General features: G+C 42.8%; 1 protein-coding gene across 12 annotated transcripts in view; it reads right to left on the bottom strand.

Moving 5' to 3' along the window:
* Positions 1-2,548: 2,548 nt before the first annotated feature.
* The window catches only part of arid1b (AT-rich interactive domain 1B), a 217,958-nt gene continuing 201,134 nt past the window's right edge, over positions 2,549-19,372 (bottom strand). For 11 of the 12 annotated variants that reach the window (XM_023952008.2, XM_023952010.2, XM_078940732.1 and 8 more), the window contains 10 exons: positions 18,716-18,928; positions 17,544-17,763; positions 12,808-12,949; positions 11,469-11,638; positions 9,936-10,068; positions 9,736-9,855; positions 9,580-9,655; positions 6,934-7,648; positions 5,615-5,745; positions 2,549-5,523 (listed from right to left, as the gene is read on the bottom strand). In XM_023952008.2, coding sequence (XP_023807776.1) covers positions 3,766-5,523; positions 5,615-5,745; positions 6,934-7,648; positions 9,580-9,655; positions 9,736-9,855; positions 9,936-10,068; positions 11,469-11,638; positions 12,808-12,949; positions 17,544-17,763; positions 18,716-18,928 — 3,678 coding nt within the window. In that variant the 3' untranslated portion in view covers positions 2,549-3,765. The remainder of the gene's footprint in view (positions 5,524-5,614; positions 5,746-6,933; positions 7,649-9,579; positions 9,656-9,735; positions 9,856-9,935; positions 10,069-11,468; positions 11,639-12,807; positions 12,950-17,543; positions 17,764-18,715; positions 18,929-19,372) is intronic. The other variant, XM_023952011.2, reaches the window with a different exon arrangement.

Here is a 19,372-nt window from a genome sequence, read left to right as displayed (position 1 = left end):
GCACGTGAGCGGCAGACGGCGGCAGACGCCGAAAATGCTGTAGCCTCACAACCTCGGACGGTGGCCGAAATAAAAAAGAAAAGGTCGGACATCAAAGTCAAAGCAAAAAAACGTTTAGCGCTGTACCCCCCCCCCCCCACCCCCCCCCCCCCCACACACACACCCGTGTCTGCCACGGGTGTGTGTGTGTGGGGGGGGGGCACCGGAGCTGACCCCTCCTGATGAGAGACTGGCGGCAATAATTGGGGAATCCCTTTTAAGTGGAGTGGTGAATGAGGCGCAGGGGGACGCCGACGCGCCAGATGCACCGGGTGACACACCCCCAAAAGCCCGCAGAGGAAGTCGGAACCGGATCATAAGCCACTCGTCCTCGTTTGCCAACAAGTCTCCTTGCTGTTTAAAGATACGTTCACTCCGAATTCTTCCATTTGCCACATCTTCTAAGAGCGCAAGATCAGCCATTGTGCGTCATTACGCATTGTGATGGGGCATTTTATTTCCCTCCATTTAATTACATCTGAAAAGCTACAGATGTCGGGAATAATCGACGTGGAAATGGGAAATTGATCAGCGCAAATGTAATTTCTTGTTGCTTTCTGAATGGTTGAGACATACGCCATACATTGTTTTATGAAAAATAAAACAAACTAAAGGCATATGCATGAATACCATAATTCTGTAGCTTATGAAGACATGTTTTACTATGAAAACAACTTTCCCCAGTGGAGAATTAATGCATCTCTCTCTATCTATCCATCTGTCTGTCTGATTGCACCTATATCTGCTCCGCCAGACGGACACATTGACGGGAATATCAGTTGTGTACATTATTTCGTTCTGTTAACTATATTATTTATATTATTTATGAGGATGAATTGCACAACATGCCAATATTGCAGAACATGTTTCACTTTTCTTTTTGCAAATATGTGTTCATTTGAATTTCTGTTGTAATTTTCGTTTGATTTTTTTATTTGTTTCACTGCTGATCGATCAAACGTGTTCGTGTTCGTGTAGATGTTAATTGTAAGACTTGCTTTGTGAAGTCTTCATGTTATTTATGAGAGGCAGGATTGTCATTTTCACTTTCACGTGTTTTTTCCTTCTGCCGACGGTGTCGCCGTTTCTCATTTCACCCGTTTTTGTGCGTACGCCTGGGTCAGAGCTTGCGTGAAGGACCGCACATTTTCCCGTCAAGTTTGCTTTTTATAAATCTCAACTATTGCGTAGAGAGTGGCGTACGCCTTCTTTTGTGCGTACGCAACGTTTATAAATGAGGCCCCAGGTCATGTCTCTTTAGCGTTGATCCAAGGTCATAGGAATCTAAGGGGGACCCTTCAGCTGGAAGGTGCTCTCTCACAAAAGAATCATCAGTCCACCTTAACGTTCCGATTCTTGGAGCGCTAACCCCTGAAGTAGGTCTCATGCTCACAGGCTCCTCCTCCCAGGTGCTGCAAATCAGGTAGAAAGTCAAAGCAAGAGTCAGCAGAAACAGCAAATTCACATCAACAGAAAAGATGTTGGTGTCAGGGAAGGTTTTCTGAAATGTTTAGTTCATCGCGTTTTCCAGACACACAAAAAGACTCAATCAGAGTCAAAAACTTGGTATTTAGCATTTTAGTTGCTGCAAGGAGTGAACGGAGGATGGTTACATTCAGTCTGTACACTGAAGGTGCATTGAAAGACACAGTTATATTGTTCCTGATCCACACATGCACACACATGCACACACATGCACACACACGCATAAAGGAGTTAGTTTCTTTCTTGGGTTCCCAGGGAAATGATGTCAGAGTTGGGTTTGTTGTAAAGTTGCTGCATGTATGTGCAGATGAATGTCTGCGCATGTGGGTGTCACTTAAGAAAAACAGAGGATATAGGGTTGGAAAAACAACTAAAAGACTAAAGAAAATGGATAATACGACTACAAGAAAACATGGAACTATAATCTGGTACAATAAGATAATTTAGACAAACAAACGAACAGTCTTTCAAGAAATGAAAATATACATTTTCTTAACACACAGCCACCTAAAGGCTAGACCCTTGTCACTGCTATCCCATGCTGATACTAGATAATGTGAAAAATTAAAAAAAGCTGTTGTTCAGAATAGAAAAATATATATTTTTCACAATTTTGATATGCAAGATTTGAAAACTGATTATGAAAATGATAAAATGAAGGAATCATTTCTTTTACTGCGACTGGAAGGGTCTCACTCTGAGTATTTCTAAAAATCAAAACACTTGTGACGTAGAAAAGATGCTGGGCGGGCCACAACGTTCTCAGCAATGGGGAGGGGAAGGGCGGGCGGGGTTGCTCTGGGTCTCGCTCACATCTCACAGGTGAAATTTTAACTCCTGCCGCTCTGCAGAAACTACATCCTAGAAAACAACACATATTTTGGCCAATAATGCCATAATAATAAAAATAATAATTACAAGACCACTGGGAATGCTTTTAAAATTCGAACAAAAAGAGGGTCTTTAACAAAAACAAATTTCTCTCAATTTTTTTCTTTCAAAAGTGAACAAAGGCGAGGCAAAGTAAGCAGTTGATGTTTGTTTTATTGGCCCAAGATTGTCTGGACATAATGCAACGTCTCCAGTGCTTAACAATGTTCATCATACATTTATTTTTGACATGTGCAGCACAGAGTATAAATGTGTATATGCACTAAAAGACACAGAGTCATACGAAAAAAAGGCAAATTTTACAATAAGCTCTGAGGACATTTTCAAGGTTCTTCTTCACGTCTTTCTTTTAGAACAGCAAAAATATGCCCATTAACATGAATGGAGAACAGTAACAAACAGAAGTATTTCTCGGTTTTCTGACGTCATCCTCCTCTCACCCTTGATTACCAAAGCGATTGTTTTCTCAGCTATAATACACTCCATACAGGGGTTTGTACAGTCAAACATACGGTACATGTGTTCAAATATTTGACCCTTTAACAAAATATGTATTGTAACAATACGAAATTTTACCAACAATAAAAGCATTTGTTATAATCGTCAGAAAGTTCCACATCCCGCTACGCTTGAGAGAAACGGAAAAGAATCATGTGCGACTATTGCACGAGGGTTTATGTACACATTGATGAAAAAATACAGACGTAACACAACAGACACACAAAGTTCATCTGTGTGAGTCTTTGAGGCTAGGTCTGACAACTTCTGCTGACTTTTTTGTTTTTGTTTTCCTCCTCTGTTGTTCATTTGTTGATACCCTGCTGTTGTGAAGCGAGTACTGCAGCTGTTTGAAACCTTTTTTTTTTTTTTTTTTGTTGTCGTATTGCACAGTTTATCTTCCAGCGATGGAGACATCTAAATCTTCAGTGTCCTTCCCTACCTCACAGCGGTTGGCAATGAAAAAAAACAAAACTGTACAGAGTCACATTTTTAATAAATACTCTCCATTGACAAAAGGTCAATGAGCATAGTGGCATTTATAGTAGAACAAAACAAAACAAAAAAAGCTTCAGCACCTACATCTGTTGGCAGCTTTGGCTGAAAAATCAAAACAGAACCAAATCGGAACATCGAACACCAGCAAGTAATAAAGATTTATGGTAAAATGAGCTTTCAAATCCCAAACCGTTTTTTATCATTAATTTACAATGACACTAAAACTTTATAGACATTTTTGTTTAGTTGAATATTTGTTTTTTAAAAAGGTCATTTTTTGATAAATAAAAATAGAAAAACACAGATATCTGGTTGGCCTCAGTGTCTGTGGAGTGAGTCCCGTCTCACTTCCTGTCATAATTTCCCCAAATGGAACAGAACTTGGCAAATAATGGCGACCACTCCCGTGTTGAGCACCGAGGAGATGGAGATGTCTAACAATCTGTTTTCATACAATACAAACTCTGTCTTGTTCTCCTCCACTTTGGCCATCGCCAGCAAACCCTTCGCCGCTCGACACATCATGTTTACGCTTGGCGGGTCCATAGGGGGGTGTCCCATGTGCAGCAAGCTGTGAGGGTTCTGCTGGTACTGCGCCATGCTGACGCCATCCTCTAGGAAGGCTACCAAATTCCCCACACTGCCTTTCTGCATGGCGATTGCCCGCGCGGCTGTGGGGTCCCCCTGCGCCAGGTGGGACAGGACAGCCACCGCCATCTCCCTGAACACCTGTGCCTTTCTCTGGCTCACGTAACGGACTAGGACGGCGAAGAGCTTCTCCTGTCTGCTGAATGGGGGTGTGGCCAGTAAGAGGTCCACGTTGCCGTCCTGGATGCTCAGCTTGCAGAGGCACTCCAGCACTAGCCTCTGCGGGGTGAGCTGAGAGTGCGGTGCCGCGGAGGGGAAGGGGTCCTGGGCTTCCGACGAGGGGCAAACCATCCAGTGAAGGAGGCCGTCCAGCACTGGGAGGCAAATGGTGTCTGGGTATGTGGAGAGGTCCAGCTGACCCGCCATATTGGCAAGCGTCACCATGGCGTTCTCCCTCAGCAGGCTAAGACAGTCCCACCACCACTCCTCCTTGCTGTTGGACAGCCCCCGCTCCTGCTGCTCCTCCTTCTGGTAGCTTGGAGCTGACCTGTTCCGCTCTGGGTGCAGGTGGTGCAGGAGGAGCAGCTTGCCGAGGAGGAGAACCAGGGCGGGATGGCGGGACATATCCGAGTCATTGCCGGGGATGAAGGACAGACTCCTGACCACGTTGGAGATGCACAGGCACCGCTTGGACAAGGAGTCCTGCCAGGAGGAGATGGTGCATAGAGGAGATTCGTCCAGGCAGTGGGGTTCGTCCTCCAGCAGGGTGATGCCGTCGTCTGCCCCGTCCGGGTGCACCCTGAAGGGGTAGGACGGCAGGGAGCGGGCGGGGTGCGCGGACGAGAGAGCGTCCACCCTGGCGCATAGAACGTCATCGATAGTGGCGGTGAGATGCTTGCGCGGTTGCTCGTCGTCCGGCGCGTCGCTTTGTCTGAGGTTGCTCCGGTTCCTGACGTCTGTGCGGGCGGGTGGATCGCTCCGAGGCTCAAAGTGCAGCTGAATGTGTTTGGTGGAGTCGCCTCCGCCCGCCTGCCAGTGCAGTAGCCCACTGCTGAACTCTGTGACAAAACCCAAGGTCTTGGTCATGTCTTCAACCTGCTCCTCGTTGGAAACAATCCTGATGGGGAATTTATCGTATTTGCTGGCTTGTTTGACTTTCGATTCTGACTCTGCAGGACGCTGCTCCGCCTTTTTACTCTCCTTCCCCTTTTCGTTTTCCCCTTCCCTTCTGTCTTCCTCATCCTTTCTCGGGCTTGCTTTCGTCTCTTTCCTTTGGCTGTCGGGCGGTTGTGCAGTTGCAGCCTCCGCGTTTGTGCTTCCTGTTTGCGCCACATCGGCCGGCAGGGAGGCTTCGGTCTCCGGCAAGGGAGCAGAGTCCGTTTCCTGCTCCTTCCCTAGAATAAGATCAGCGTCCGAGCTGTGTTTGTGAGACGCGCCCCCCACCTCGAATTCCTCCAAGATGCCAAAAATCTCGATTAGGCATCGGCGGAAGTACTCCACGATGAGCTCGAGGAATCCAGGCAGCTGGTGCAGGGAAGACGGGACAAAAAGGCATCAATATTGACGCAGGAACACCTGCACTCTGCATCACTTTCATTGTTTTACTTTGTTTTACCTGGGAGAGGTTGAAGGAGGCCACCGTGCTGTCATCATATAGCAGGATGTTGATGGTGTCTAAAGCCCATGTGGTCTCTGCCAGCAGGCCAGACTTTAGAGACATCATCACGCGCCAGGCTTCCGGGGTTCCTGGAAACAATTGGAATTTTGAGGTAAAAAAAGGGTTAGCTTTGTTTTTTATAGCATTCATGCTATTTAAGACCCAATCCGACTATCTTTTGATCTATTGTAAAAGATGATGATGTCATTTGTTTAAGCCTAAATCTGTTGTTTTCTCGGATAAATTTCTGCAAGAGTTCATTAGAAATTCTTTTGAGATGTGGGTGGGACTATTGCCACAGAGCAAGCCCGCCACCTCTTTCCATCACCCATCTGTTTACATGGTCTCCAGCTAACTTGCAGCCTTTAACACATGAGCTAACATTAGCGCTGCAACAAAAATGGCAAGCAATATCGGAGCTATGCAATTTTGAGTGAGATGTCAGCTCGGATGAGGAAAACAAAGAAGGTCATGGATCTAATCAGTCTACTTCCTGGTCGTGGGCGGTCTCAGGGGCTCTGGCTCTGCTTGCTAAGCCATTTTCCGCAACGCAAGTGGGAAAATGTCTTTTGACAACTGGGGCGGAGACGAAGAGCTGCATTTGCCTTCTTCTGATTGGTCTATTATGACGACGCCTTCTTAACACGGGTACACAGGAAGTTTACGTTCGCAGCAGAGTGAGTGCCTGCCGATTCAAAAATACTGCAAGAAAACTAATTGGAGAATAGCTTAGGAACAACATATCTTTGTAGCGGCGCAAAAAGTTTTTAGTACCTCAATTTTGGAACTGAATGACACAGCATTCACCTTCACGGTCTATATATTATAAACATACGCTGGGTCGCAGCCTGAGCTGTAATTGAACTGGAAATATGCAAAATACAAAGATTAGGGTCTAAAAATGTTCAAAATATTTAATATTATACAGATAAATTGCATTATAGCACATATTAATTGACACATCTATTTTTCTATCACATCTCATGATGGCAGGTGAGGTATGGGCCGTTCCAATGACTGCCAAATAAACTGTCAATCAAGAACGAATTACTGACAACTTTTCCCATGGGACCCCTTATCACTTCAGCAAATCGTAAGAATCATCAGAAAAACGCCAAAAGAACACGTCAAAAACACAATTTCTTATCGGAGTGGGTCTTAAAATGGAAGAGAAAACGGCTCTGAAGTTGTGGAATGTGACGTGAAAACCATCCAAACATGTGTAGCTAAATGACTATTTCCAGTCATACGTGTTGAAGTGATGGCGTTCATCGTACCGGTGTCTTTAGAGGTGAGCTTCCGTCGCGGTCTTAGAACTGGCATGGTGGCTTCAGCTGACCCTGGTGGGTAATTGAGGTCCCGTCTCAGGTTGGGAGGAAATTGACCCATGGGTCCAGCGCTCTGCGGGCCCATCATCCCAGGCTTCTTCATGGGAGACATGAAGGACGCTTTGCTGGGCGACATGTCCATGGAACGCTGGAAGGCCCCCGGGCTGGGCGCTCTGGGCAGATGGTTGGCCATGGATGAGGAGTTGGAGTAAGGTAGCGGCTGGCGTGAAGGTAGATGTGGCATTCCCCCCGCGGATGACATGTAGGCAGACTGACGGTGCCACTGGTCCGGGCCTGCCCGACCGTCCATGTCATCTCTGCAGATAGAGCCGTATGGCGCCATTTGAGATGGCGGCCTGTTGGGGTACGGATAGCCAAGCTCTGTCCTAGAAGTCCACATGTTGGGCCCTTCGTTGGTGTGATTGGGGGTGGGCCCCCCGCCCATAATAGTGTGCTGGCTCTGGCCCGATGGGACCATGCGGTCTCGGTGGTAAGGGTAGGGGAACTGCCCCTGGAGGGGTCTGTGCTCGGATCCCGAGTATCCACCACCATAGTGGTTGTAAACGTCTGGCTGCTGGCTGCTGTACTGCATGCCATACACGTCGCTCTCATGCCTCTTTGCTGGGGGACCGTACATTCCATCTATTGGCCGTTTGTAACCCTGCTGAAAACCAAAACATTGTCTGGTTAAAAATGGTCTCCTACAATTTTTCCACATGAACATTTTTTAAATCAGTTGTAAAGATAAATAAACAGTTTAACAAGCAAAAATATCACTTTATTAGAAAGTTGTTTTAAACACTAGTTTAAATGTATTTGAAGAGAAGATTTGATCAATTTAGTGGGGCATTATTATTCAGAAGTGCAGAAGCATCCTTAGGCAAGACACTCAACCCCACATTGCCAGTCGTCCACAGCAGAGCAGTGTGTGAATGTGGAGCAGGTGTCCAATATCAGAAATTAATGGAGGACGCAGAAGACTTCGCGTCGGATGGTTGCTTTCGTCGCGTCTATTAATTTTTGATGGTGCACACTTCAAAGGCCATTATCTTGCTTATACTATAGTCACTAACAAACACATAATTATTCTATCCATTTTCAGTACAATATTCTTGTTATTTTTTCAGTTAAAATCACTTTTTCACAAGCTGACTAGTTGAGACGTGGTGCGGCACGTTGTCATGGTAACGACTGAGCGGTCATCGACCTCGACTTTCCATAGGAAAGAGATATACACGTTATTTGTCACAACAGGTTAAATAAAGCTTCAGTTATGAGAGAAAGTTCAGCTCTTATCGGGTGTTTCTGTCCAGATAATGAAGCAAAAGTTTGTTTTAAAGAAGCCAGCGTAGTAATATAGAACATTTAATGTTTAATCTCTGTGACCGGAACTTCTTTTTTAGGCGTGCATTATTACTGTTGAATATCACTTTTTAATCCACACCCAGCAGCCAATCAGAATAGACCATGATATAAATAAGTATACGCCATTTACCAGTGAAGATACAGTATTTATTTAAAAAACACATTATGTAATATTTTTTTCTCACAAATGCTGTTGAACATCCCAAAAGGTTTAATTTGATGTTAACTGAGCACCAGCAGCCACGGGGTGAAACCAATCACAAAAAAACACCTAAATCTAACATTTAAAAAAAAAAAAAGATCCAAATAATTTTTGATAAAATAATTTCTATACGAGTAGAACTCCTTCAAAATATTAGCATACATGTCTTCTCCTCTGTGCTGCTGAGGAAAAAGTCAGAAACTAAAGATGAACTTCTGGGGTCAAGTGGACATTTTTGAACTTTTATTTATTTGGGAAAGAATAATTGACGCTAAGGAGCTACAGCTAGAGAAATCCGGAACAAGGAATAAAAAATTACCTGAATTAGATGTTTAGATGTGAACTAGATGTTTTTTTTCCCAACTTTATTTTAAAAAAGAGTTAACCACAACTTGAAATGTTTAGTTAACAGATTACTTTTTACCTGTTACTCATGTAATTATTTGAATGGCTACTGCCTTTATATTTGTTTAAATATTTACACATACAAGCTTTCTTTTTTTTACTGCAGATGTAAGAAAATTAGACTCTGAACCTTCTTAAACAAATTTATTGTGAAGCACTGTAAATGCATAGAAGTGCATCTCATTTTGTAATTTTATAAAAGCACCTAATAATATTAACTTCTTTTATGCTCATCTAAAAAAATCTAAAAAATTGGGGTTTTGTCCGGGATTTAAACCAGGACCTCTTAGCTTAATACTTGTAAAAACTGCTGCAAGAATCCTAAAAATGTATCTAGTCATCATTTCCTGTTGCTCACTTCCTCTTTTACATTGCTAGAGTAGATTAGTCTTTAGTGTAACTACAAAAAATGATAGCGTTCTCCCTGTAAAACTTTGTCCTCCACTTGTGTGGCTTCAGATCGTGAAGGTGTTTTGTTTTTATTTAAAACCCGCTTTCTAATCTTTCTAGGTTGTCTTTCAACTTGCGGTTTTAATCAAACAGTGTTTGGAGACGAAATAACAGTTGGATTGTTAAAACCCCGAATAAGAAGGTCTGAAAAGAAGTTGATTTTTTTTTTGCACCTGTTGCTGTGAATACATCCCAGATGGATGCATTCCATATGGCATGCTGGGATACTGCTGCCCGTAGCTGTCATGTCTGCAAAAAAACAAAAAGAGGGAATTCTGTAAGAAGGTGTTACCTGTCAAAAAAAGACCCTGAAAGAGAGAAGGACTAACCTCTGCTGTGAAGGGTATCTGCTGGGGGAGTACATGCTGCCTTCACTGTTCGCAGGTCCCAGGTTGTTCTGACTCCCGGGTGGGCCCATACTTCCCTCCATCCCCATCAAATGATCCGGTCTGTGGATCAAACGGGTCAGACTTGATCAGCACGTTCAGAATGAGCGGACGTGACTCTGTCAGCGCCCGTGTTTTCTTACCTCCTGTCATAGCCGGGTCCGTATGGGTACTGCGACCTCTGGCTTATGCTCAGGGCTGAAGGAGAGCGGCCGTACATGTCCTGCATCCCACCACTGGGCATCTGGCTCGGTATATAGGGATCAACTCCTGCCACTTAGAAGAAAAAAAGACAGAAAAACTCAAAGAATTGCAAAGAATCATTTCCACAGGTGGATAGTAAAGTTTATTAACTATATGAATTTGTTTGGGTATCTTTTGATTAAAATTGTCCTGCTAAGAGTAAACTATAAAGGTAGTTTTATTTTGAAAAACAGTTTTCTTAGCTTTTAGCTCCAGGGGACTGTTTCAGTCAAAATAAATGCTTTGCTAGAGATATTTTTACCACAAATGGACAATAATGTATGTCAATATTTGCAGATAACTGCATAAAAAGGTAAAAATTGATCCGTATAAAGATTTATTTTAATAAAGTTGAGCTGTGATGGTTAAATTACAAACTTAGCACACCTGCAACACATTATTCAGGAAAAATTCAATTTAATGTTTCAAAACTCAAAAACAGAAGATGTAATAATCTATCTTAGAAAAAAACCTGTGAAAAAGTCAACACTGAGTGTTCCTTTTTTACTCTACAGGGAAAGGTTTGTTTTTATTGTCAAAAATGAAAATATTTAATAAATTGATTTGAATTTTTTGAAAATATCACATTTGACACATTTTTTTAGTGATTCCATTTGTTTTTAATTTGAAAAAGTCCATTCTGAGAACATTTCAATTTTATAAATAAAAGATAATCACTGCCCAGGATGTTTTTTTTTAATCTGTTACTCGAGTACTTCTGTGTACTTTTAACTACGTTCTCAAGTAAAAACAACGTTTTTACTTGAGAACAGTGTTGTGGGACTCTACTTGCCTCTTCTTTTGCTTTACTGATAGAAACAACACTGATTTCTCTGAAATCCCACATAAAAAACCATCACTCAGCGTCCTTTCTGTCCACCAGCAGGTGGCAGCATTCCCTCAGGATTGTTCCTGCTGCTCTCCATAATTACAACCATTGTTCAGAAGTGTTGATATGCAGCTGCCGTCCTCCTCTATTATTCATTCCGACTCCATTCTCGTCAGCCTTCAAAAGCGCCGGCATTCTTTCGAAAGCTGCTGTTTGTTCAGAGAACCGGACCACATGACTCGGTCCGAACAGGTGTGTCGCAGCAGGAGAGGAAAATATGAAAGACTGAAAACAAGGTGGAATAAAAGGACGACTGAAGTGGAGATGAGACAAAGCTCCCAGATTATAGCAGGCCTTGTGTTGTCAGTATAAAGATGTGTGCTTGGAACCAATAAATACGATCATCTTTCATAGTCCTGGAGGTGAAAGTGACACACGTCTGTCCTGATGTGAGACCGCAGGCCTACTTGAAAGGAATTTTGCAGCGTTGTGAGTCCCAGCTCAGCTTGACACAGAAGTTTTGTTTTTTAATATTTATGTAGAACAGAAAAAAACCATGCTACTCGAGTCATAAAGGTAAAAATAAATCATAAAAATGACTCACTCTTCCTCATGCCGACGAAGGGGTCCTTGGTGTCGTACTGCATCCTCATCATCATATCAGGCATGCTGAGGCCCTGTTGGTAGGGTCCTGAGTGGGGTAGGGTGGCGGGTCGCTTCTGGAAGGCGGGGTCGCTGACCTCAGAGAAGGGATCCTGAACGCTCACCATGCTCCTGGATCAGAAAGAGATGATCTATCAGACTGTGCAGTAAAAAACTCAACTTTTAGTTTTTTTTAATAAATGATATGCTTCATTGTTTTACCTCTGATATTAAATACATATGATTTACAGTTTTCATAGACTATTAAGAGTACTATTTAATGCTATTCCGATCCTCTTTTGAACTATTTTCGAAGTGTTCCCAGTGGTCTTTTAATTAAGATTATGCTGTTTTTAGTCTAAATCAAAAAGCCTGTGTTGTTTTCTAGAACATAGTTTCTGCAGAGCAGCAGGAGTTTATTAGACGTTCCACTGAGTTATGGGTGCAGAGCAAGCCCGTCCCTTCTTCCCATCTTCTATTTGTTTACACGGTAGCTGACAGCACCTCAAACCCCCAACCTAACTTTACCGGTGCAACAAAACTGTATAGGTGCCCTACAGTTTAGAGTCAGATGCCAGTTTTTTTCCAACCGTATTTTTTCATCTGCTCCAGATTCACATCAATTTGGATAACGAAACAGTCAGAATTGAAATTTTTTATCTTTATTTGTAAGAAAAAATAATTAGAAAAATGCCAAAAAAAACGCACATTATTGGAAGCTGCCCCAAAAAGTTGCCATATCTACTATTCATTATAGAAAAGGGTTGATGATGATTAAAGAGGGGCAAAAAACAGCGTTTGCTTATGAGCACTATGGCAGTGCAGTGGTTAAGCGAGACTCATTAGGCATGATGTTTAATGCGGCTCGCATTTTATCACAACCAAAGCAAACAAAGAAGGCTGACTGTCGTGCTAAGCTCTGCAAACACAGCTGCTGTGGTTTATTACTGCAATGAGTAGAGAAGGATGGGGGGGGGGGATTAATAAAAAGTACAGAAAATCCTAAATATCTGAAAATTCACCAACATGCTGCACCCCCCCCCCCCCCCAACAAGGGTCTTTTGATGGAACTGTGCTTTGCTGCGCTCTGTTTGTCTGTTTGCTTGTTTTCAGAAGCAGCGCGTACACCTTCAGAGGCGTAAACAAGCCCCCCTCCCCTCGCCAGGGCTGACTGACATCGCACAAACGCCGCTGCTTTTGCAAAAATAAACAAATAAATAAATAATTTAAAAAAATGTCAAAATGAAGATTCCGGGAGATCCTACAAAATCAAAAGTGGCTGAGTGGGTGGGGTTTGTTACCTGTTGGGGGGCAGCGGAGTGACTTGTCCCAGGGGGGTGGTGGCGGGCGTGGGGGGTTTCAGGTCGACTGCCGCCTCAGCTGCAGAGCTGCTTCCAGACGACTGGGGCGTCTGCGGGCCTTGAAGGGAGCCACCCGAATGAGCTGTGAAGTCAGGAGACGTGTTGGGGGGGGTTAGTAAAACTTAAAGCTACACATTTAAACTGCCCCCCCTCCCCCCAGCCACCCCCCATCACTGCATCAGAAAGCTGGTCTTAGAGAGAGCGGCTGAGGTGGGATTGCATCCCAGCGAGGTGCTGTATGGTGAGCTAACTGAGGGCTTTAGGCCAAAGCACTCATAGGGAAGCCCAACATGATATCTGAGCCCGAGCAAACATGCTACACGCTACACGAGGGCATGGAACACGGGAGCAGAGGGAGGTGTTGACAAGGAGCCAGCAGAAGACGAAGAGCAGAGAGAGGAGGCAAAAGAAGCCAGATATGGAGGTTTTCTGCAGCGCCTGTGTCAAAGTGTGAAGATGCATCACATGGCCTTTTTTTGCTGACCTCATTAGAGGATATAAATGACACGCATTTATTCACAAACAGCAAAATTAGTGAATTAATAAAAAAAGAGAAGCTCTGGATGAGTATAGTGCCCTCTGCAGGAAGCTGTGGGATATGCTGCCAAATCACGGTTCACCTTTCGCAGTCTTGCAGATTTTTTTGTGCAATTTTTCTTGCTTTTAAAAAAGAAATGTTTTCACCAATGCACTGCGTTCTGCATCCTGATTGGCTGTGAACCTCATCAATCTCAATTGTGCGCGGTCTCCTACCAAGAAGGCTTTCTGGCAAACCAAATAGACATAACATTTATGTACATTTTCGCATATTGGTGCAGCGGTATGGCAATCAGGAGATTGCAGGTTTGATTCCCGCCCATGTGTCGAAGTGTCCTTGGGCAAGACACTGAATCCCACCTTGCAACTGGAAGATTAGCGCAAATATTTGACAGCGGAGCCGCCATCAGTGTGTGAATGGGTGAATGGTAATGGGACTGTAAAGCGGTTTGGGTCTTTGAGGAAGGTAGAAAGTGCTATGCAAAAAAAAAAAGAATCCAATCGCGGGCAGAATTTTACTTTTTTTTATAATACTGGACTCAATTTTCTACGAATGTTTGAACTTTAAGAGTAAAAAATGTGAGAATGTTCATGTATGTGTGAGAAAAGTGTAGAAAACAAGCCCGGATTTAGCCAGCCCAACTATGTGGTGCAGGTAGAGAATCATGGGGGTGAAAACTGGGTGTGCTGAGTTTGGAGTGTCACATCCCACCAAGCTGCTAAAAGATTGATTTCTCTTCCTGATGCTACCCCCTCCAATGCCGGGCCTGGGACAGGCACAAGCAGGACACAGGTCTAGGCCAAGTTCAGGCTGCATTTATTTTAATTGTATTCATTTTCTTAGTTTTTATGTTTTTTTATTGTTTTTAATTTTTATTTCTTTAATTAATTGTAGATTTCTTTTGCGTGCCATCACATTTGGGGGGGGAGCTCCAGCACTTCGGGGACATTGGGCCCCCCTTGCTCATGTCTATGTACGGCCCTGGTATAAAGTCAGGTGTTTTACTGCCTTAAAACATCTGTAATCCTACTTCGCTGATTTTACCTATTATGGATTATTTTTAGAATGTTACCCCTGCGATAAATGAGGAAACACTATAACTCATGCGTGAATCTTAGTTCTGTGACCTAATGTCTAAGTTTTATTTTGAAATCACGTTTTTACACACAACAGTTGTAAAGAAATTCTTTAAAAAAGGTAAACAGGAACCACCTTGTGCTGCAGTTTAAGAAGAAGTTACAACTGGATTAATTTGCTCTTTTGTCATAGTAAAAAAAATCTGTTTCCCAGGTCAGATGAGTGAGAAACTACAGGAATGTGAAGCTGCGAGAGCCCTTTATCTAAAGCAGCTGCAGCCAGCCAAAACCACAGGACACAAATTCCCAAACTGATTGGAAAATTGGAGCGTTCCAACTGTAAAAATGACAAAAACAGCCAGAGAATAACCAACTAATAAGCATTTAGTGTAGGAAACCCATTTATGGAAGATCCTCCCTCGGTGGCCTTTCTGTTTTCACCACACAGGAAAAAATAAAATCAAATTCCAAAGACTTATACTTTAAATATTCATGCTGGATTCTGAATTATTCAAGAGTACTTCCTGCCTCTACATCACAGGAGAGCGGCAGGAGGAGAGACGGACAGAGGTAAGTGGCGTCCCGCGATGTTGAGCAGAGGTGGGAGCGAGGGCAAAGACGGGTCAGTAAGCACAAGCGATTTCTCCCTTCCTGGGATTTCCCCATTGTCAGGACGGCATGAATATGCACAGGTGGAGAGGAGCAAACAATGGCAGGGTTGAGCCAAGGTTAAGAGGCGTTCTTCAGGTGCCGATCCAGCCAAGTGGAGGTATGGAGATGGGTGGAGAGGAGCTCCAACTCTAGTGCCCTTTTGCTCCACATTTAGAATAAATGAGGGATGACGGGGGGGGGGTTGTCCAAGAGGCAAACACTTAACGTGTGTGTGCGCAATAACAGCCTGCATGTGTGTGAGTGGGTGACATAATCCGGAGGGGTGGTAGTGTGGGGGGAAAGGGGGGGGGGGGGGGGGCAGTGAGCCAAGCTGGTTTTTGTGAATGAAAGGTGAGGGGGAGGTCGTGTTTGTTTACGTTCTGCATTCCAGTCCTCATTAATCACTCTCAACTGTGCACCGCCAGCCGCCACATACACCCGCCACCAGCCCTCTGGACAGGCTCCCTCAGTGACAACACTGGGCTGTCAGTCTATATATAGGCTGGCAGGGGATATGGAGGCAAGGGGGGGGGGTAGCAGCAGGCTGAGGTGGAGAACACAGCGACACTATAAACGGACGGGAAGTGTCCCTTTACATCAAGCTTAATAAAAATTGTATGCACTTTGAACCTTAAGGGCGTGTCACACAGCCACTATGTTCATTTTGAGCATTGTCCACATATGAAATATTGGTCTTTCGTGATTTTTGTGTGTTATACGTTATTCATACGTATTTTTTGTATGTTGTTCGTCGATGAGCGCAGATGTAGGTCAAGAAGCTCCAGCCGACGGTTCTTTACGCAAATTCACTTTTGAGCAGTTCAACATTTTTGGTTGGTTGAGAATTACGCAATCTGTGGGTGTGTCCAAATTCCCACCCTATACAGTGTTTTAAAAGCAGTTCAGACACCACGCTTACTACTTTTTTTTCTTTTTTTAAACGGCGAATATGATGTCATCGATTTCACAAAGTTAAAATTTAATTGATATGAGCGTTTTGGGATGATCATGTTTGAATGTACTGTTTTCTGAAGATAAAAATGTTAATGAGTTATTAAAAAAATACTTTTAAGTACGTTTTTTTGGGAAAAATTGTTCAGCTGCAATGCATTGTGGTCTACATTCGCCAATATAGTGAGCATCGATGTACACTGGTTTTTCGCAGAGACTTCTGGAAAATTTCTAGGGCACTCGATTTTGTAATTGTAAAGTCGGACAGCACTACAAAATGGCGAACGTACTATATAGTGCACTATGTAGAGAGTAAGGAAGGAAGTCAGACACAACCTAAGTGTATTTCACATAGTTTCTACACAATAACTACATAAATCTAACACAATTGTCTGTGAGTTTTGCGGATGCAAACGTAAAATTGTGGCTTTCCACGACGGTTCCGCCTTTGTCTAACAGACTTTTTCACGCATTTTCCACTGATGATTAACTTTTATATGGCGTATACTGTACAGCGCACATATCACGTTCAAATTGTGAAATTGAATTTGAACATGAATTGCACATAAACATAGCAATAATAACACACAGTTCATGTATACATGAACTTTACGAGTTCTTTGCATGGTGCATTCGTACTTCCATTGTTTTAATATGGTTCATTTGTGATACATCTGTAAAAATTTAACACAAAGTCCACAACGTTAATTCATGGATGACAAATTTTGTGGTGCAATAATGTGATATATGACAAGGTGCATTAATGTGAGAACAATCAATATTTTTGGTTATTTGAGATGTTTGGTTGCACTGAAAGAAACTTATATGTATATTTTAGTAAGAAGTCAGCTGAAACACAAGTCTTCTCTTCTTTCTTGACCTCAGCTCGCCCTGCGATTATGCAGACCGTAATCCATCCCAGATAACGCTGGCAAAGAGCTGCTTTGGAGGGCAGATGTTCAGATTAATTCTGCAGTTATGTCAGAAAGCTGGAACATGAGTTTATTCAAATGTGGTCATGTACAGACATGGGTCATGGGTACAGTATGGCCTGTGCTTCTGTGCATGCATTAATTTAAATCAGGACAGATGTTCGCTCTTCCTCAATCAGCATTTTGTGGCGTATCGGGCAGGTGAGGAGCTGCGGGGTCTGTCACCGCCAGTGGCTACTGCAGACTGGAGCTGTGCTGATTTGGTTTGAGCACCGTTTTCTCGTCCTTGTTGTCAGTGAAGGAAATAAAGACGGAGTTGGGTCTGTGGTGTCACAACACCCAGCAACCCTGAATGTTGTTGCAAATGTGGATTTGTTTTTAAGGTGGTTGTCACTTTGGAAACTCTTTTTTATTTTTTAATTACTGTATGTTACCTATAAATGAAGCAAACTTGATTATTGCATGAGTTAGTCAGCGGATCTGTGGAAAAGTCCTCATGCTGCCTTCAGTTTATCTGTAACCACTTACCAGGTGACGGTGGCTGGATCTTGACCTGCTTCCTAACGTCCCCTCCACTGATGCTGCTGCCACTGTTGCTGTCGGCTGGTGGTTCTTCTCCTCTCTCCATCTTACATTCATAGGCGAACAGGTACTGGATGTACTGCTTCTTCAGCGCGCTGGCAGAGCTGCTGGATGTACCAACGCTCAGAGTCGTGGACAGCTCCCGCCACTTTTTGTTCTTGTTTACCTGGGTAGAATCAGATTGTTTTAAAAATAAGTATTAGAATACTAAAAAAATCATATCGACCACAGGAACATTTGACTGTAGCTGTCAACGTTTTTAAATCTCACCTCTTTAGTCAAGTTTAGAGGTGGACGTTTAATGGATAAAGGCATAAAATATCTTGAAATATGTTCAGGAAATTTAGTAAAGTGGAAAACTAGTCATGGAGATAGTTAAGGTGTCCCAACTCTGTTTCAGTTGGTTTACTTAAGCAAAATATCACAAAAACCAAAAAAAAAAGCCACAAAAAAACCCTAAAAGGAGAACCACACCATTGTTAACACATCTGTCAGATAACATATGATTACTCGACAAGTGTTAAAGAATATCAAGATAACTGTGGGTGGATTTTAGCACTGAGGCTGATGTCTTAGCTTGTTAATGGTTGAAAATACTCATAAATGTGTAAAAAAGTACAAATTGCCAACATGTTTGCTTTGAAGTCTGCAAACTTAAATAAAAAAAGTCATTTGTCCTTAATGCTATGTGAGTTTGATATGATTCAAGATTTTTAAAAAGTGTGCTTTTTTTTGTCGCTGTTTTGTGTTCAGTTCATCAGAGTAGGATTTTAGCTTTATCAGCAGGGAGAGGTTGACTTAATTATCCAAGAAATAGGCTAATAAATGTATATTTAACTGATTTATTAGCAATGAAATGTGAACCCCAGACCCTTTGTAATCACCAAAGAAATAGTTTGCAAATTCTAAAGACCTTCAAGCTATGCACTGCAAATTACACTTATTATTTGTAAACCTAATAGAGGCTATTTGTTAAGCTTTTTTGGTCTATTATGCCAATGATGCAAAAGTAGGTCAACTGTATTGCACATGTGTTTGCACATGACCTTAAGTGAGAGAACACGTAAATGCTCTGTCTTCTATCATCCACTCTTGTCATTGCTGTTTTTCAGTATTACCATGGCGAGGCCTCCTATTTCTCGAACAGCTATGTAGAGCTTCCACAGGTCCAGCAGCTTCTTTCCAACAACTGGAAGCTGGGTAACTGGCGTTCCGCGCTCCTCCATGAAGTTCAGGTACCGCTCCACCCAAACCTGCCTCTCTGGCTCTGAACCCAGCTCGTACAGCCGCGTGATGCGTTCGCTGCCCAGAGAGGAGTTGGGATTTGGTTTCTGATGAAAAACAAAAAACAGCTTTAATCATAGAATGAAAAAAAAGAACTCTACCACAACAAATGTATTATTCTTTCTGACTTGAAATTGGAAGACTCATCCACAATATGTATTGCGTGTTATGCAACCTAGATTTACTTTTGTTTGAGACGTTTCTTTTTTACGTGAACTCAACCTTTTGAGCCACTCAACCATTCAGGATTCATCTTTTATTTACGACGCTTCAAGTGAGCCTTCTGTGTGTCCAACCATAAACAATTTTTTTTCTATTATCAGCCTGCCTTTGTTTCAAATATCATTAACAGCAAATATATTTTCTTTCAAGTTTAAAACTAAGAGCAAAGTTTAATCCTAAATAGCAAAGTCTGGATAGATTCCATGCTCAGAAAGATGACTTTTCCTTCAGAAGCAGCTTTTGATAAAATAATTACCCAAAAATCCCTG

This window comes from Oryzias latipes, chromosome 22 (genome assembly GCF_053564925.1).
Source record: "Oryzias latipes strain Hd-rR chromosome 22, Olatipes_Hd-rR_3.1".
NCBI classification, from domain to species: domain Eukaryota; kingdom Metazoa; phylum Chordata; class Actinopteri; order Beloniformes; family Adrianichthyidae; genus Oryzias; species Oryzias latipes.
This window is presented reverse-complemented; position numbering and strand designations above follow the sequence as displayed.